Raw genomic sequence first — 20,762 nt, forward strand, 5'->3', positions numbered from 1 at the left:
AATCGTTTTGAACCTTTTTGTTTGACGTTACTTCTCTTGGGATGAATTGTTCAACTCCCGATGGACAATTAACATGGAATTTCTTAGGCGTGACAGATCAAATGTCTGACTATTGGAAACGTTTTTTATCATTGTTATCAGAAAATAAATAAATATGCAAAAGCAACAATCTCCTGTTTGGAGAATTGCAAGTAACACTTGTTATTGTGTGCTCAGTCAGTTTAATTTACAAGCTTGTAAAGACGACTTCTTGGAATTTTTTTAAAAAGAAGACGGAGAAGCGTATAAATTTGATAAAAGTGAAGCAGAGAACACCTTGTCGATGCAAATTGACATTTTCTGACAAGATAACGTGACTAATCACAATAGCAACTCATCTGTAGACACTATGGGTGGTACTCGCAGAGTATTTTACCATGCGAAAACTTCACTTGTCTCGCTATCAACGCCACAAAATTGAACTTTCCTGATACCACTTTAAAGCAGTTGACAGTTGTCACTTTGGCCACGACTTTCTAACTACCTACACATACCCGACAAGTCAAGATTTTAATTGATGGACTTACAAGATTCTGTTCAATTTTTAATTAAGTTGGTACATTTCTAGTACCACTTGAGCAATAAAAATTTTCAAAACCACTTTACATTTACAACGCATCGTAATTATTTTAATTACTGAGTAATCGAGTCACAAAACAGAACACTTTTTAAGAGACTGGTTTGATGGAGACTAGTTGCTAAAAAATAAACCAAAAAATTTCTACTGATTGTTATGCCAAAAGTACGAAAGAAAGGACTTAATAATATATTAGCGTAGAACATTTCTACTGTAAACAATTATTTTGTCTGATTCTCGTCAAAACCTATTGATCGGTACTACTTGTTCGATTTTAGCGTTGATTGTTTTCATCTTCCATCCCATCATGGCACTTTACCTTTCTATTAAAATGTCAAGATTTTAGTTGTTGATACCGTTTATTGATTTTCCCTATCCAATAATATCACTATCTCTAGGTAAGTATACATATTATACGATCATTTCTATAAAAGTGGTTAAATCAAATTAAACATTAAAAAATTAATAAAAAATACTACAAGCCGCTTTATGACTCCAAGTGCTGTAATTGAATAATAGGAGTAATAATAATAAATGATAAAAAAATAATCAAAAAAAGAAAAACGTCGTCCAACAGATGCTACGTGAGTACAAATGCTCGACTGTTAAATTTAAATTCTCGGGCAAATGATCCGTTGTGGCCGATTGATTCCTTCTAAAGTTACGATCATCTAAAATTTCCAAAACCTCCCAAAAAAACATCGTAAATCCAGCAACCTCCACACTACAAAAAATTGCCCATATCCAATTTCGTCGACACCAGACACAACAGAAAAACGCCAAAAAAACAAACTTGTCGCTATCGTGTGACAAAAGGGACACAACACACACGAGGATCCATCCATTAAATTTGAATCAGCGTCTGATCCAATGCCTTTCCTTTGTTTACAGAACGAATGCCAAAACAGAAGCCGACCAAAACCGCCAATTAAACTTTTTATCGGATTCCAACGCGTTGGGGACAATTTTGTTGATTTCAACATGTCGGAGGTCATAAATCGGGTATGATAAATATTTAATTACCTCCTGGGACGACTAGAACATGTTTTTAGTACTCTTTGATAAATGCGTTCGGATAATGTTATATCCTCGCGTATCTATTAAAATATCACGAGTACGAAGTACCATTGGATACTTGTAGAATTTGATCGAACACATGTCCCCGCATTCAGATTAGTCACGTATCCATGGGGGTGAAACGAACGCCCCGAGCAGTACAGTACCACAGCAGTACCAGCGCGATGCAACGATAACTCGATCCGTGACGAGGAAAAAATTCCTTCAGGCTCCCTCCACCCCTTCACGAAGTTGGCGAACCATTGCAAGACGATATTGTATGGAAATGAAGCGTGCACGGAACCTGTACTAAAGTGTCACCAGATGAAAGAAAAAAACACATAATCCCTTTCTTAATTATGCGAATTATCTCGTCGGTGTAAGTACAAATTTCAACATTCTCGGCAAGGTGCGAACAACTCCTCTTCTTACTCATTAATAACGAATCGTGACTTGAAGATAACGTAATCTCGAAACACGTGTTGGTCGAAAACCACATACCGACAGTCGCATCTTCAGATTGTCACACTCGGATGAAGATCAGCCATTGGACCAAAACCGATCGGTTTTGATCACCTACGTGAACACCATGGGGGACCGTACAAGAAAAAACCCGATGAATAAAAAACAAACGGTAAAAACCAATTTTCGGTCATCATTCATTTTATCTTTTATCTTGTTTAGGTGATTTCCACAATTTGTAATTCAGTTGACCCCTAACACCATTAATTTTTTTCTTCACCCATCGAGTTGAAAATTATCTCATCGATTACATCCTTCGAGGAACATTAATTAGCTCTTCGTTTCAAAATTAATTCAAAATCAAATTCGCCGTTATATACGCCCCAAAAATTGCCCATTTCCGACAGATCCGTCCAATTATTTTCGATCACGCACCAATTCAGGCCTTCGAGCAATACTTTTTTTTAATGTAAGTAAGACACCTTTCATTTTTCCACCCACGAAGAGGCAATAAGATTCGATACAGTCGGTACGTTTTTCTATTCTTCGAATTGCGTCCAGCATGCGGTCACTAATGACCACCGTGTCGAACATTAATAAACGTTATGGCTGCGTCTCGGCTTGTCATTTGAATAAAGCCGCGGCTTTCGTTGTGGTCGCAAGACACGTATTACGCCCTAGACGTGTTCAATATCCGTGTCGACGACGGTTTCACGAAATGATCCAATATAAATACAACATATTGTTGTAGATTCTGTGGTACTACCTGGGTTCCTTACGACCATGTATGAGTTTATGGGTGAGTAGCGGTCGTGCTTTCACATGGATTTCGCGTGTAAAAAGAAGTACCGCCGCCAAAGGGATATACTGCAGTACCTGAACCAAGCAAATAGTTTCTAGGAAAGCGTAAGTGCGTTCTATTTTCCCAATAAGGTAAGAAAAAATACAAAAAATAAATTTTTCAAGATGTAGAATACCTAAAAATTAATGCAAAATAAATGAAATTGAAGCAGTAGGTTTAGAGTAATTGATTCTTCGCAAGTAAATTTAAAAATGCATTAGTATTAAAAGACATAAAAGTCTCAAGCTCTCTCCTTTAATTTCTCTCCAAAATAAAAAATGTAAAGTCCCTGCAAAGGTTTGCTGAACAATAAGCATTTCTTTATTACTTATAATCAAATAATACTTTCTTATCTATTTTACTGCTGTAGAAGACATAAACGAATCAAATAACTTGGTCAATTGTTGTTTATTACATCGTTTAGATCTTTACTGTCCTTTCACGAGTCAACTCGTAATAACATTTGAAATAAAGTACTTATCTTTGCAACACGGAATTGTTTTTGGTTTTATTGATAATTGGCATTTTTCTATGCTAATTATACTTCATACCAGTCATATAACCACACGTACTGGTACATTGGCGATACACTCCAACCCAACACGACTCTGACAAAATTCCTCCCATTCGCTACAGCAACACAATCCCAAGCACTCAATTTGCATATGCTCGAACCGCAACAAATCCTTGCAAAATTCCGACCTCTTTCAGCAAAAAAACAACCCCTTCATGTGAGCTTTGGCCATGCGTCGATCCCCAACACCCACGTACCACTATACTAAATGCGCATTTTATTCACACCTATTTGTTCGTACGTGCTCCAGAGTGCTATTAAGTCAACAATTTATTGTTTTATTCGTACTAACGACATCGCGACATGAAAAATAAAACCCCAAAACGTTGGAAATGAAGTCATTTAGATGAACAAAAAAATTATCGCATCCGGTCAACGAAAATGTTTGTCTTTTTCCATTTTCCAAGCATGTTGTGGTAGTAAATTAATCCTGTTTGATGGACGTACAAATTGGGCGCTACTTGATTAAATTATTATGTTTAATAGCAGTTATAAATCGACCAAAGTCACGCCTTTAGGCGCATCTGATCATTTAACATCGTCTGCTACTACAATAATCGCGATATTAAACCACCGGGTGCAACAATAAAAGTCATATATTTGCATAAAACCAGTTGCTAGATTCTGCATACTATTCTCTGAGAGTGATTTCGATGCTAGATCATGACCTGTTTCGAAATTAATTCGATAAAAGCGAATAATTTAGTACAGATCGAGCAATGTTCATTCATTTCTAGTTTTTATGGTAGTTAATTAAGTTTTGAATAATTCCAATGACCGTTTTTACGGTTAGTGTTAATCGCAGGTTGTGAAGAAATAATTAAAAGCTTTATACAAAATTACTTGATTTATGCGAATAATAAAAAGAGGCCACAACTACAACCTTTTGACTACCGTTAAACAACTCTTGATTGGATATTTGGATGACTAGATTAGGTTTTTATCAGATGTTGCCCCAACGTGTTTTCCAATTTAAGCAGCAAAGAAACCAATTGAAATAAAATTGCTTATGAAATAAGAGTCGACGTTATTTAAAACGTGTATAGATGTTACGATAAAAATGATTTGATTTTAACTTATTTTTTCTTCTTTTTGTCAACACAAACACGAAACCAGAATATCAAAGACATCGTACCCTAGACATATCGCGCGAATCAGACCAGCTTTTTTTCCCCAAAATTTTTGAAATTTAGATTGTCTACGAATGCGTCGGTATTATAACGAGGTCTGCTCGGACTTGAATATTTTTTCTTCTTTTTGGTGTTGTTTTTCATGTTGTCGGTCGTTTGTTCCCTTGCGCTACCGACACTTTGAGGTGTTTTCGTCGTCCGCTTCTCACGTCCAAATTTATTACATTTTTGGTATCAGATTCGAAAGAAAAATACCGTCAAGATGCTTTGAACTAACAAGGTGCCATCAGTAAAGGCGCTGACGGAGGACTAGTTAGTTAATGTCCTTGACAAAGCTCGCCTGTAGGTTGAGAGACTTATCAGATTTCAAAATTCCATCTTATTAAGTATTTTTGGACGCAGTTCATTTATAAGATTAATAGGCTTAAAAATGTGATTAAAACTTTTTCATCAAATAGAAAATAAATTGAACCAAAAGTACGTGACAAACACCATTTTGTTTTATTAGAAAAAATCTTATCGAAACTTTCAACTTAATAGACGGTTTGGCTCATAGCTACATTATTATAAATAATATATTATCTAAAGTATCACTCTGTTATCTAAGTATAAACATAGATTTACCTCATTTTTTATTTGTTATTTATTTTGTTTTGTAATCATGTTGATCTATATTTTTCTCGTAACACTGGCTTCCTTGAAATTTCATAACTTATAAAGAGATAATGCGAGATTAAAGTTTTGTTCTTCTTTTAGGCAGTAAAAATTTCCGAGAATATAATATGTATTCAACTTAATTTTAAAATAAAGAAAAGTCATTGATACTCCAGCTATTTAATTACAAATAGTAAAATCTAAAAATATTAATAAGAAAAGTCTTATATTGGGACAACCTGTATAAACGACAATATATAGTCAAATCCTTGATTCCTTATAAGCAATTGACAACAAGTATAAAAAGCAAAATAAAAAATGCAAGTAAACGCATGTTGTCGTCTCTGAGCCATCTTCAATTATTTCCCAACATAGCAACATTCGCATCAACTGAAAAAGCGTCATTAATTTCCAATGTCTCTCCGTACGGATGTGAATAGGTTGAATCAGGAATCATCTCGAGTCGTGTGATCGAAAATCGATAAATCGATTCGATGGAGAGAACTCGAAGAATTTCGAATTGACAATACCTTCGGTAAAAAAGCGACTACGAGGCGCCTGAAAACCTGAAACGTCTGCCCATCTTGATGCGTAAAAGCTTTCGTGAGAAGAAGAAACCGTGCGCATTATCCATAACAAACCCTCACTGTACATAAGAAATCAATATGATTCAGATCATAGAAGTACCACATCAATAATTTTGGTCATACTAATTCGCTCCCTGGGAGGGTGCGTGTTTTGCCTCCTCATCGTAACACGAAGGTGTCATAGGCACGTTCTCGGCAAGGGTAGCCAGTCACTTCGGCAAGCAACAGGTCTCTGTATCCTCCGGCAAGGCTGTTGCTCCGATTCCACACTCACTTCTTTTATCTCTCCTTACATGAATTTTTCCAGCTACTCGTCTTTGGTCGTTCGACTCGTTCCTTGAGGTGAACGCACCCTAATACCTGATTAGCGAAAAAATCATTGTTTTGTCATTCATGAATTCAATTTACGCATTTAGCACGTGTCGGAGACTTATTTTAGATGCCGCCACAGCTCATCAAATATGCGGCGGATCATTGTTTCCGCATTCACTCTTTCCGGAACTACATACTGCCGATCATCGTGGACGCGTGGATGTGTAGGTAATAATTTCGGTGGTATGAAGCCTTTGCTTTGAAAGCGAACCTACCACTAAAAGGCATTTAGTTTGATTAGTGGTTGTGTCGAGTCATTATAACGCCTTCTCATCATATAGTTTTTGACAAGGCAAGGAGTGTTCGGACTCGATAGATGTATTCGTGTTGTGAGGCGCCACTGTTATTTTTTTCCTTCTCGAAAACTTTTGTATTTTAATGGGATTGATGAGAAACGGTTGGAAAAAATTTGCATCTATAGTCATGTTTGATTGTTAATACATTTTCAGGTGGTGCTAAATAATATTGTTTAATTGCATTTGCAAAAAATCCACTTCACTGACAAGATTTAAGGTCTATTAATCAATCCATACAGACAATAAGCCATTCGACTCAACAATTCCGCAATTGAATACAGCAATTCGATTATTAACACTATTCTCCTAGGTTCAGTCACTAATCATCAATTCACAATTATTTAAGTGAAATGAAAGGAAATCAATGAAAATCACCACAAGTAGGAGTCTATTTATAAACGTCAACACAATAGAAAACGCCAAGTTATGCACGCTTGAAGGCGCTATTTTTTCAAGCGTACTGGAAAATCGTAGGCCGTTTCAATACAACCATACACGCCTTTTCTCAGTACAAAGATTGCGTGCAAAAAATCAATTAAACATCCAGAGGGTCAGCTTTAATGAATTATTAATTATGCAATATACACCCCATACTTCCTCCACACGGAAAAGTAAACAAGAAATCTGCTTGTCCATAAATATCTCATAAAAATGTCCGTTACTCGGATTATTGCTACTGTCGTGTATTTCCAGATTGCATTGTGTGGCACAAGAGACCACCAACAAAGTAGCTTATGATAAATAATAATTTTATAAAGTACCCACTCATGGTGCACCTTTAAAAAAGTAATAAATTACAAAATCGATTTACAGACCAACAATAACAAACACAAAAGTGGTTATAAAAAAACAATTCAATTTAAAAAAATACACTGCTCAAAATATCGTCAAAATAATGTGTCACTTCGACCCCTCTTGCTATTTAAATTTTTTGTTAAAATTGACCTGTTTAAGCATTTTTTCCAATCTTAGACGCAAATTTTAGTTGGGACACCCTGTACAAATAACGATTTTTTTCAACAACAAATCAATTTTACGACTAATAAATATCCAAAAACTGTGCATACAGCACCAAAATGATTGGCGCCTTAATAAAAACGTTATAAAAACGTGATTCACTGATGTTTCTTCTCTCCATCAACCGGTAGCAAACTTACATCTACATATGGCCAAATTACATAAAATCTCGCCATTTTTGGACGTGAAAGTTGCTTTTAAAAAAAGGAAAAAGATTGTTTGGTGTGTTCTTCCAACACATGTTACTTTATTCGATAATAAAAAAGATGAATGTTGACGATTCGCCGCCATCAAACACCATTTATATACTGCCAGAAGTAAACTATAGTCTTAAAAATATTTAGCAATAAATTTGTGGTGAACCAACAAAAGAATGCTCATTTTAAAAAAACATTTTTTTTCTATAATCTTATCCTTTCTCTATTAATATTCATAATTTTTTTAACTTTTCGCTAATGTGATGTAACATTCTCTTCGAAGAATTCTTTTTAAATGTTGGGTGCTAATCACCCATTTATTTGCGGTTATTTCGTTATACTTATAAAACAGGTAAAAATTGCTGGCAGACACATCAAATAAATTGTGTGGTTGGGCCAGTAGTCAGAAATGCAGAAAAGAATTTAAGTAAACCACGTTCATTCAAAATAACATTCAAGAAAACCAATTTCACTAAAACACTGAGAGCAAATAACACTATTCTTATTATCATAATTTCACAAATTTTCATACCATTGGCAGCTGATGCACTTTTATCTCTTCTACAAACAGCAACTAAAAAAGACCTTCTCATTGTCTTCCCCATCAAGGACGATTAAGCAGTTAAGTGCACCAATTTACATAACTGTAGGGACAGTATACTCAAACGGATTCTCCTTATAATGATTAAGATAACCTCGATGCATTTAGACCATATTTTTCGTAACAGTGCACAAACATACTTGTTTTTGGTGTTACTAAGCCATAAATCACTAATTTTGATAACCACTAGGTAATTAATTTTTGTTAATTGATTATAATATGACTTTTTATGATTCATGTTGCTACGTGCAGAACATGGCGATAAGTAGGTACAATGTTTTAACCATTATTTATTTAATTATCAGTAAAACGTACATAATCTAGTCAATTACAAATAATCAAAGTGTGATAATTTAATTGATGGCGAAGAAGATTGAATGGTCAGTTTTACAAGCCATTACAAAGCAAATTTTAAACTTTTTATTCCTAAGATCAAGTTCTGCATCCAAATTCCAAATGAAGCAGTTTCTTCAAGTTTTGAATCGTCGCGCTGGTTAATTACGCACCCAACGCGGGTTTATTTTAGTCTTACAATAACATAATTGTTACTTATCTCGTTTAGAAGTGTAAAAGTCGTCGTAAAAGCATAATCTTGAACCGATAGTATACGATCTTGGCGCCGGCTGCATGGAAATCAACATTTCTCTTTTTCCATTCAAAAAAAAAAAAACAGCGAAAAATGAGTAAACAAATTGGAATTTTGGCCCGGAGCAAACTCGTTTCCACCCGAAAATTTATTTACCTGCCTTGGACACCTATGACCGCGTCAAATTAATAAATTCACTGGCGCTAAAACGCGTGACAACTAAAATTTGATTATCACCCTTCCAAAAACGAAAAAAAAACACTTGCAACTATCGTTTCGGAAAATCTCTTACGACCGTCAGATCTGGTTCATTGTGAAGGCGTTTCGAATCAATTTATAATAAAATGTTCTTTCTGTTCCCGTGACACTTAAAGACGGTCTTTGTTAATAACAAAAAGCCTTCGAACAGGTTGGATTGGTTGCGCGTCGGTCTTTTGTTACCATCTGACTGTATTATAAAACGTTCTGTATAATGCCGAAGGACTAGCCTTGAACTCTGCCATGATACATTGATTTCGTTTAGTCATTTTCGTCTTTTCATATAATTGATGGCGTTTTAAACGTAACGTCGCCCCTTTCACGCCCTCGATGGTAACACTAAGGTGCGATGTTATATTTGTTCGAAGATGCCCTGCATGCATTGCTCTCGATTTGCTTTTTCTTCAAGATAGAACACATTTGACCGAGCGAGTATAAATAACACAGCCGTTTCCTGTCCTGCTAGAGAGAATGCTGCACAAGAAGAACACATACAACAGAATTTTCTTCACCTAGTGTCAAGATCAAAACCGCTAATCCTTTGAAGTTTCTTCCTAAAAGCTTATTATCTATGTATCTCTTAGATCTCCATTCGACCCCAAAGCTTTCAAAAATTTCAACTGCAAAACAATCAACTTGAAATCAATCAAACATGTCCATCTGTCAGACAATACGACTTCACGACATCCATATATAGCCTCCAATTATAATTTAATCAACTTCCAGGTTGCTCGACCACTATGTACTAGTACCAAATGACCTATTCTATTGTAAATCGCGAGTTCAACCAAAATCTGACCCGCCATATTTTTTCGACTTCGTACTTTTGATCATCAATCTTCATTAGCAACAACAGTAAAGTCTCTGTGTATTTTTTTTCTGTGTTATAAGATGTAGGCGTCTCTGTAATCTTTTCCTACCACAACGTGACAATAGCAAGTTAACGTAATTGAATAATTATTATTAATCAAATGGCGTTACAACAATAAAAATAATCAGGTATAATAACTTAATTAGCAATTAAGGGCAAGGAGCGTCAGACATCTTTTCAATCTTGAACTTATCCTTGTACTCTCGTCTACATGTACATACATACAGAGTGGAATTTTTAACTAGAATAAAATTCATAATTTGAATAAGCGATAAACAAAAACCATATGTCAAATGATGCGCAACGAAAAATAAAAATCGACCTGTTTCAGCATTTTTTACAAAAATCGCTTAATTCAAATTATGAGTTTTATTCCAGTTAAAAATTCGACTGTGTATGTACATACGTACCAATGCACAGACTTCGATAGCCATGACGAGCTACCTTTCCTAGTTGTTACTCACTTGTCAAAATTTTTCTACTTCTGAACTATTAAAATCAGTAATAGCAACTTGAAATCTTTTCTCAATTCGTCACGATCTAGTACGACTAATTTAATCGTAAGAGCTCGATTTGTAACCGAACAGCCAAGTAATACAAAACCGTGAAACGAGAGAATTCCAATAGAAAGTCGTTCGTAATGGTTAATTGCTCTTTGTTGGAATATAATGGCAGTGGCAAACGATAAGTATGTACTTTGTTTAATTAACTTGCGTAATTTTATGGGCCTGAAACAGTATAGTATCGTGTCAGAGGAAAAACGTTGCAGAAATGACAGCTCGTTCCATGATACACAATACGCCAACATGTTATATATTAAGTTATTTTTTCGTGCTTCATTCTGGAAAAGACATGATATATGACCACAAGCTGCCAACTGCAGTATGCAAAACGGTGCAACAACGCGAACAACACCCACTATATAAATGACCCACATTTGTGGTATGGCGAAATCAACACACGATTCCGTTTCAAATACATCCATGTTTAGAGAGATGATTTGTCAATGGCGATATTGCGATTTCTGTTTTGTTCAAATGTCAACAGACAATAAATTGATTCATTCTGACATTTCAAGAAATGCACTCACATCACATTCCATTCCGTTTTGACTTTGTAACTACTAAAAACTGGAGTATATCGAGGTTGAAAGTTCTCTTGCTCTGACGCCACAAATGCGATTTAACATTCTCAGATGTAATTTGTTGATTTTCAAGACACGAAAACACGTGAAATAGCTCACATCCAAATAAGATGTGCAGAATGCGATACGTAATTATCAAGTCGATGTGAAGTCTTGTGTCGGCAAATGTTGCCAACTTAACCTTTGATAACACGTATAAATGTGGTTTTGTATCACCTCTGGATAAAAGATTCAAGAAAATAAATAAAAAACATACAAAATCCTTTAAGTAGCTTAAACCTGGTCTAATTAGAGTCTCTAATAAACGGTAAGAGACTTAGGAAAGACGTTGAGGTAATTAATTATTACACCTGCACATTTCTGCAAGTCAGTAGGTAAGCATACAATCGAAGCTCGTGATTATGATTTAAATCTTTTAATTAATTAGGAATTTTTGACGGTCAATTAACCATTAAACTTCCTACCTCATTCACTTCATAAAATGCGCTTAGTAATGTCCCTTCAATTATCGTTGATTTATTACGTAAGCGATTTGACCTCTGCCTACTGTAAAGAGTTTACATCATAAAATTAACGATATTCCAATGAAACGTTTAATTTTTGTTTTATGAGTGAAACATGTAAATGATATTCCCAAGATATGTAAAAATTGAAGCATCACATACATACATAAGGGAGTGGTCTTGACAGTTTTGAAATGTATATCCTATTTCTTCTCCCCCATAACATGAAAAAGCCGATAACTTATTAATTATCAATTAAGCTCTTTAGAAAACGACAGGTCATAAATTAAAATATGTACGGCATAAACGATAACATAAAATTTTTAAAGTCACGGACCAATAAACAGATACTTTGTAAAAACTTCCATTGGACAATCTCCAAGAAGCATCTTCAGTGAAAGAGTGCCATCTGGTGCGCGATTCCGTCACATTCCACAATTTCAATAACGCGTAGATCCGACTGTTCCTTTTTTATTTGTAGCATCATTCGCTCGAAGAAAACCTTACTTTTAACACCCTCACCTAATAAAATCGAACGCTCATAATGCCTCTTAATAACTCGCCAAGTCGCATTACCTCGATTGTATTATCGTAATAAACAGTTCGGAACATGTTACTGCATATAAGTCGTCCCTTTACGATTCGCCATAAACTAACAATATGGGATGGATTTTTAACGACTGTTAAACACAACATTGCAAAAGAGCCGATTTTGTCAACAAAATTATTACTACGAGATGATCAAAGAACAGGAATAGGCGCTTTTGATCTTTACGCCCGCCAATAGAGCGTGAGCTTTGAAAACTCAAAATAATCAAGCGAAAACAGGTCAAAACTCGAAGCAATCAACAGGACGGCAAAGGTGAAGGAGCTTTAAGTTCAGAACGGTCCAATTGAAATTTATTTTATATTTTAATTTCAGTTGTACTAAAGGTACAGAACTTTTAACTTTCTTCCCTTGTTTCCTCCAAAACCATTCTTACAGCTTTAAGCCTCCAAAATTTTATTTTTATGTTTTCAAAATAATAATCTATTTCAGACACCATTATTTTTTCTACAAACCCACCATTACAACACTATAAGCGTATTTTTAAGCTTACAAAAGCAATCATCTCAACCTATAGTACCATGATTTACGATTAACCAAGCTCGTCTCCACCAAAAATACTCTTCGAGCCGCAACAAAATAAAACGCAAACCCGAAACAGGTTACCGGTAATAAATTTTGAACTTGGTTCGTAATATTGGTGTATACTCTCCACCAACATATCTATTGAGCTATAGCTCAATATAAACCACGGTATATTGGTACGTGTGGTGCTACAGTATAAGAACACCTCCCCAGATACCTGATTACATAAAAGACCGCAAGGTAAAGGTGTTAGATTAATTATGTTTCTGACGCTTTAAGGCTCCAGACACGATTTCGTGGTGGTTGTTTTTTTATCGTCGGTCTGGACCATCACAATGGCACCAAAATGAGAAAAAGAAGATTCCAAGCCAAGTCATATAAGCGGCTTATGTTCGACGAAATCTTTTGTCAGATTGTTATTGCAGGTGGAGATGGTTATAAGCGCTTTTTATCGATAAATTAGATAATAGATGTCGCTCGACTGGAATGTCAGACGTTAAACTTTTATATTTCTTTTCATAATCATGATTTAATGATGTGATGCATTTATCAAGGTTAGGTATCGTTTGTTACATAGCGTATATTTTGATCGTATTGAAATGGTGGTTTATGACCTGGCACGGCGCGTATACAATAAATAAATACAAAATTTATTATGCCATTGAGATATCTCTCAATTAATTTGCATATCCCATTGAAAGATTAAATAATTTATTTGTTTATGATTAAAATAACCTTTATCCAAACGCTACAGTCATGCGTTAAATATAACACACATGATACGGACAGAATTCTTTGTGAAATTGCTGTTTCCAATTAATTAGTTATGTCATACACAAAGAGATAATAATAGAAATAATAGAGTACGTATGCGCATGAATGTTAGACAATGTGGTTACAAGATACAAAGATCGGACATTATTTGCTTATATTATTATTGCAGAAAGAACCATACAGGACCGAAATTATACGCTCAGCACACATAATTCTAGCAATTATTTTTTATTACCGACAACTTTCGTACTTGAGTAATGAAGAAATTGTAAATAATAATTATGCAAAGGAAGAAAACAAACAGAAGAAACAATACCAATTAATAAATAGTACAAAATTTTGGTGTAGTCTTTAAAATTCTCTGTATTTTTTTGTATTTATATTTTTCACAAAGCAAAATGCAAGTTTTATTTTATCATTTCCGAAGTTATTGAAGGTCATTATTTCAGTTTTTCACGGTAAAAAATTTAAAAAGATAACAATTCAGCTCACTACATATACTTTGTATGCGTAGTATAATACTGACAACTTTTTAAATATAAGGTGTTTCACACAATTGTACAAGGCCCACTTCTATAAAATGCAATCAGCAATACATAATCTGCTACAAATTCGATTCAAAATAGAAAATAATTTAAAAAATTCTCAGCACCCCAAACCTCTTATTGAACGGCGACAAGTATTCAACTAACGCCCGGTATTTCAGTACAGGGTAAATAACCGTGGTTAAATTTTAACCCTGAGTGCGTACTTCAGTGCTAGGAATTGGTTTAGTGGAAATTGGGTTAATTTAACCAAAATTCTCAATTTTGGATGGCTACACTGAGTCTATGGGCTTAAATTGCATATGCGCTAGTTGTATTTCGGTTTGTTTTGGTTGATGTGTTCCACGTACATATTTTCGGCTTGAGTGTTTTACCAAAATGAAAAATATTAACATTATTGACACGACTGGAAGTTGATTTCTCATCCGAAGACGAAGAAATTCTTCAAAACTAAATGTCAAAATCTTTTGACAGATATAGTTTTTTTAGACATTTTTTTCTGTTTCTAGTACAGTGATGGACAGTGAATTTCGTCCACCCAATTTCTGTGAATTCACAAAAATTCACTGTAGTCTGTGCTTTATTGTCGTGATAACTGTCATTCAAATACATATTCTCAAATTTAATGAAATTCGAACATAATAAAATAAATATTCAGGTACAAGAAGGTATGTCTCAAAGACGTGTCTCTATACTTTTGGACATACCAAGCACTACCAATTCAATGGACAAATGTAAAAAGTAGCAAGAAGCATCGAGCATTCTGTCAACATGACAAACGTTAATCAAAATTCTGAAACAAGGTTAGGAAAACCTAAAGACTAATTTACACTTTTAATCTATCAGGGAAATTGGGTGGACGAAATTCACTGTCCATCACTGTATCTTAACATTTTCCTCTATCCGCGAGTTCTAGGACACCACTGTGTACAATGTGTCCCCAAAAAATAAAAATCGAGAAGTTTTTATATGTTACAAGAGAAGTTTCCCCTATCCGGGAACACACTGTATACAAGGTGTCTCAAAATAAAGGTATTCTGAGTTTAAAGCGTTAAAGGAGGTACCCCTTGGGCTAAGTAAAAATATACAAAGCAGTTTTTTTAATTACTCCTTACAAGGTATTCGCCTTTTAACTTTGTTCAATGCGGCAACATTGCCCAAACTGTATACCTACCCTGTATCCACGTAAAATTTATTGGTAGTTGTATTCTTCCAAGTAATCATGCGGTTCCAAACTCCACAGCAACAAAATAAAATTCTAGCCTCGTTACAGTTCCTTTTTTGGCAAAATTTGCGAAAATTAAATTGAGATTTTTTTATTTAGCGTTAAAGCTATTTTTTCAAGATTTTTTTGCATTGTTATGTTACATAAAAATAAATCACAACATTCATGGGCTTTATTGAAGATTAGGTACTTGAAGGAAAGTCTGCATCTAAAGACCTCGATATCTTTATAAAAAGACGACGACTTTTTTTTAAATGTTTTTCAATCCTCTGAACTCGAAATGCCTTAATTTTGAGCCAGCCTGTACATATACAGGGTGTTTTACCTAATTTTAAGAGGCCTGCGCCTGTAAGATGCAATCAATAATACATATTCCCATACAAACTCGATTACAAATTTTGAAAAATTGGATGATGTTCACCCTTTCAAAAATTACGTTTTTAGTTAGCTAGTGATTAAGATACATAAACTAAAATCATATTCATGCCGTCTCTTAACAAAACAAATAATAATTATTGTTTCTGAAAAACTGCAGTTTTTGACTAAATGACTATTAATGAAACAGTGATTAGTTTGAAAACTACTGTCATGGGTTTCTAGTGTTTTGTGACTTTTGTACATTTGGGTGCGTACATTAGGCACAAGCCTCGTAAAGTTGTGTAAAACACTCTGTACATATATTTTACTTCCTAGTGTAAATCCGTGACTTTAAGTGAGTGTAATTGTGCCTCTGAGATAAATTACGTCAAAGTGACAGTTAAAAACAATGTCGTCATTGCATTTTATCGTTTTTAAAGCTTCACGTTGAATCCATTTGCACTTGAAATACTTTACTTTTTAAGACACTTTTTTACGATTTTATTATTTACTATTTGGAGGTTTTAAGAAACTAAACGTAGTGATTGATAAAGCCAGCTTTCGTTTTTTTCCTTTAGGACAACAGGGAACCACACAGTTTGTGTAAAATTCATTTTAATACACGCAAACGAAATTTATGTCAAGTCCGGAAGCAATGTTAATGCTTTCCACTTCCAATTCACCGAAATCACCTACATTCATCAAACTCATTTTGACCATCTCTTGATACGCCACTGCCTTGTCAAACACATTCTACATCGCAGTTGTCACACGTCAATATCTTGTCAAAAATGGCATACATTGCCCCAGCCACCTCTAAATTATGATTTCCGTTTGATTCTAAGAGCGCGACCTTGAGCCTCTCGATTTCCGTCCTCCGGCATCCGGAATCTGTCCGGAGCATACGCTCTAGATTTCACCGTCACAAATGTACACTCCGGACGGAATTCTGCCCTTGGCGAATCGATAACGCAGATAACGTTGCAACGGCCCGAATCGCGCCACAACAATTGATACGCGGATAAAGGATTCACTGTGGAATTATGAATGAGATATTTTAAACATTGGCTGCTCAGATGGAATTTAAGATCGCAATGACGCATACCAGAAGGCCAGAGACATAACCAATAATGGACTACTTACATGTCTGCACGAAGCTCGCAGCCGATGCGTTATTTAGTAAACTGACGAAATGCACCCCCGATTCGTAAGAACCGGCCATTTTACCCCCACAAATGCATTCAAAAAGACACAAATCCTTACACAAATAAGACACAATCCACTACACAGGATTACTTGATGGCGACTTGATGTTTTGCACGAAATGCCGCGACATCTAGCGGACGAAGAGACGCTACTAGCGGCGCTAAATTTTAAACTTCATCAGTAGTCACAAAATATTACAATTCGGGTTGTTTAGTAAATAACCATTATTTGTAAATATTCAATAATCAAAGAACATTAAAACAATAAATTACGTAAAATCAAGCTAATGATAAAAACAATCAAGATAAAATTTATCTTGATCACATTTGTTGTTGTTTATGTCTGCCCTCAAACTTCCTACGTATGGAAAAAAAACATTTTCACAAAATTATTTACTTTTCTTTGTAATTGCAAAAGTAGTTTTTAACAAAATAATGTATAGACAGGGTTTGCATGCTCCATGACAATGATTAAAAAATAATTCATGTAATAGAATTTGTACTTTTATATTAATAAAATAAGTTAAGTATTATTAGGTATCTCGCTAACCGCTAAACTCAGTGCGAAGAACAACATCACAAATAACAGGAATGTAATAAACTAAATAACAAAATATAAGAAGTATGACACAATAGAATACTTTGATACTTATGTACAGTTCATAAAAAGTGTAACACAAAAATTACTTGTTCAAGCCTAGGTAAAGACCCAGACACAAAGCTATTATAAAACAGGCACCAACAATGAACAATATTATTTTCTGCTGAATGGACCTCATTATCATTGAACCCATAAGGCGGGAGGACCGTCCCAGCTCTTCGTCAGTTCCTCTTAACTAAAACAAAAAAAAATCCTATTGGACAGAACTTAAATACCTATATAAAAAAATCTACCCTTGTCCGCGTCCTCTTGATAGTCTCCCGCTGCTCGTTCAAATTCTGTAAAACCTGTGTTCCTATGTCCTGCGTTTCCAACACCACTCTATAACCTTCCTCCAGCTGCCTCCCTGTCCGCTCCATCCTCTCCGAATTGTCCAAAAGCCTCTGTTTCTGATCCGACGAAATCCTGAAATCGTTCAATTCTTCCGCGCTATCATAACTCAACGCGCCCTGTTTTATCGACCGCGCTTTGATATATTCCAAAGTCAGCCGCTTGAGTTCAGCACGATAGCAATCTAGCTTGGTCCTGCACCTTTGTCTTTTGGCCGATTCGACTTCCCTAACCTCTAATTCCATTTGTTCCAACTAAATATAAATAAATTACAATCAAGCAAAGAGCAACATTTGAGCACTTGCCAGTTCTTGCGCCTCCTCGACATGTTTCTCGATATTAGAAATAAGTTGGCGGCGGTCCTCTAAAAAAAACAAACGAATACCTACTTTTGACAGGGGAATTGAGGGAGGCTTACTTGTGGCCGAGGCACCCAAAAGGCCGATTTGAGCCGTGATATCGGCTGTGAGCACTGAATATTGCTGTTCATAATTCTCAAAAAGTGAAACCATTTCAGATTTCGCAGTTTGTATCAAGAGAAATTTGTTTTCGACATTTTTTTCGTAGATGGCGACGGCTGACTAGTGTTTTTTTTTTTAGGTTGGCACGACTGCGCAAAGTCTCTTCCTCGCTGGTGACATTTGACAGGTTGGTTGAAGTGTCTTTAGAAATTAAAAATCTGCGATCATCCGCACTAATATTTGTTATTTTGTAATTAAATTAGTTAATTGTGATTTGTTTTAGTCCGTATTTATGTTTTTCAGTGATAGATTTTGCTAAAATTGGGTGTTTAGTTGCAGGCCGACATGGTGCAGCGTTTGGTATTTAGACGACGATTGTCGTACAATACGAAATCAAATCGACGACACATGTAAGTATAATAATTAACAGATTGTTAAAATATTATAATATGAGGTGATAATGTGGAAATTAGAGTTTTTAGTTCCGAAAAAATTCATACAATTTTTGAGGTTGTGTCTTGTCAACATGAAATTTTAGCCTTTAGCTTCTTGTAATTTTGTAAAGTACACAAACTTATTTTTCTTTAAAAAAACCTGTTATTTTATTTTTCTATTAATTCTGTTTAACATATGACGGCGGTGGTGATTTTTAATGATATTATACACATCGTCGTTGCTTCAAGAAAACCTACTGCATGTTTACGTCGGTTATAGGTACTTTCTTACACCCTCTAAAAGCTAATTTTTTGCTCTACATGATAGTAATATCTGCTTTATTATGCGAAGTCCGTAATTGTGACAAAAATACATTTCTCACATTGAGCATTTCGTGTAATTGAAAACAGTTGCAAACACTATGCAACTTTGTATAATAACGGCGTTATAACATTTGATCTGCTCCACCAGCATAAAATAACCAATTACAGTTAAAGTCTGATTTACTTTGTAAAACAATCAATTTAAAAACATACCGAAAATAAAGTTTAATCCAAATCTCACAATTAATGCTGAAATCTTTTAAAACATTTTACAGTCTCTATAAAATTGTCAGGATATAAAAATTAAAAATTTATAAAATCTGACTGCCTTGGAGACGTATTTCATTGGTTGCTACGAAAATCGAACAGTATAACACTGTTATACACAATATTTTTGCTATCACTAGTTGTATACTGTCGTTTGTAAATGTTTGATCTTTTTCCATGCTTTTGGGTACCATGTGGTATGTGGTGTTGAGGTATGTACCTCAAATGTCATAAATTTTAACAGTCAAATATAATAAAAAATTCAATTAAAAAACGCTCAATACAAAAAAATAGTATAAAAAACATGTCTTCAACCTCTGATTGAGAGTTTTTTGGCTACAAATTTGTCACTAAGGCCTAGTTGTTAACAGATTTTTTTACACAGTTGCGACATTGTCAGTGTAGCAATAGAAAAGTCCAAGAAATCTCTTAATCCCAGTTTGAAAACTTCATTGTTTGTTATTTATGAATCTAGAATGTTTTTTGTTATTTTTTATAATAATGCAAGTATAGGTTATTTGTACATTTTGAAAGTTTCAAAATAAAGTCTTTAATAAAAATTAGCGGTATGTTTTTGTCATAATAAATTTTCATGTCTGCCAAAAACCGTCTATTTTTAAATTTTTCTATGATCTATCATCGAAATTAATTTTAATTAAATGATATTTACGGGTGCAAAAATAATTGAAGGACAGTTGGACATTCATATTTGTTTTAATAGTAAAAAGAATTTTAAAAAATAGGGCATTTATACTTATTTATTATTTTTAAAAAAAAGCAAGTATAAGAAAAAGTTATATCATGATGATTTTTGGCTAGAGTCCTGAAACACAGTGACGACAAACTTTTTCGTTCAGTCTCTGACGTTTTAAATTTAACAAAAACAACTTTTTTGTAAATTACATCACTTATCTTTTTTTTTTACTTCAGTGTCCGCACTCCTGGTGGTAGACTGGTATACCAATACCTAAAGAAGCCCAAGAAGATTCCAAGATGCGGACAATGCAAAGATAAGCTCAGGGGTATCCTTCCTGCGCGTTCCCAGGAACGATCCCGTTTATGCAGACGCAAGAAGACAGTAAAAAGGGCATACGGCGGCGTTTTGTGCCACAAGTGCGTCAAAGAAAAGATCGTCAGAGCTTTTCTCATTGAAGAACAGAAGATTGTTGTTAAAGTGTTGAAAGCGCAACAAGCTGTAAAAGCTAAGAAGTAAAGGACATTAATAAATGTATAATTTCTATAAAGTCGTTTATGATTTTTGACCTTTTTCTGTTATACTTTT

At 34.7% G+C, this 20,762-nt stretch overlaps 3 protein-coding genes across 6 annotated transcripts in view; 1 reads left to right on the forward strand and 2 right to left on the reverse strand.

Annotated features, from left to right (window-relative positions):
• The window catches only part of LOC123003689 (bone morphogenetic protein receptor type-1B), a 50,044-nt gene extending 32,939 nt beyond the window's left edge, over positions 1–17,105 (reverse strand). Inside the window, exon 1 of one of the 2 annotated variants that reach the window (XM_044396629.1) lies at positions 16,942–17,105. In XM_044396629.1, coding sequence (XP_044252564.1) covers positions 16,942–17,020 — 79 coding nt within the window. In that variant the 5' untranslated portion in view covers positions 17,021–17,105. The remainder of the gene's footprint in view (positions 1–16,941) is intronic. The other variant, XM_044396631.1, reaches the window with a different exon arrangement.
• A 389-nt stretch (positions 17,106–17,494) lies between these two features.
• On the reverse strand, positions 17,495–18,584 carry LOC123003693 (vesicle transport through interaction with t-SNAREs homolog 1A). Of its 2 annotated transcripts, XM_044396639.1 has the most exons (4): positions 18,413–18,584; positions 18,300–18,358; positions 17,898–18,248; positions 17,495–17,839 (listed from the first exon to the last, which is right to left on the reverse strand). In XM_044396639.1, exons 1-4 carry the CDS (start codon positions 18,504–18,506, stop codon positions 17,687–17,689), a joined length of 657 nt encoding a protein of 218 aa, XP_044252574.1. In that variant the 5' UTR covers positions 18,507–18,584; the 3' UTR covers positions 17,495–17,686. The 2 variants fall into 2 exon arrangements, with proteins under 2 accessions (XP_044252574.1, XP_044252572.1); XM_044396637.1 differs by having other exon boundaries at positions 18,300–18,584.
• Positions 18,577–20,720, forward strand: LOC123003694 (60S ribosomal protein L34-like). 2 transcript variants are annotated; one of them, XM_044396640.1, is made up of 3 exons: positions 18,577–18,642; positions 18,789–18,865; positions 20,411–20,720. In XM_044396640.1, exons 2-3 carry the CDS (start codon positions 18,801–18,803, stop codon positions 20,691–20,693), a joined length of 348 nt encoding a protein of 115 aa, XP_044252575.1. In that variant the 5' UTR covers positions 18,577–18,642; positions 18,789–18,800; the 3' UTR covers positions 20,694–20,720. The 2 variants fall into 2 exon arrangements, with proteins under 2 accessions (XP_044252575.1, XP_044252576.1); XM_044396641.1 differs by lacking the exon at positions 18,577–18,642 and having other exon boundaries at positions 18,765–18,865.
• Positions 20,721–20,762: the final 42 nt, after the last annotated feature.

Source organism: Tribolium madens, unplaced genomic scaffold (assembly GCF_015345945.1).
Source record: "Tribolium madens isolate multiple individuals breed KSU strain unplaced genomic scaffold, Tmad_KSU_1.1 Scaffold_1;HRSCAF=32;Tcas5.2_LG8, whole genome shotgun sequence".
Lineage (NCBI taxonomy): Eukaryota > Metazoa > Arthropoda > Insecta > Coleoptera > Tenebrionidae > Tribolium > Tribolium madens.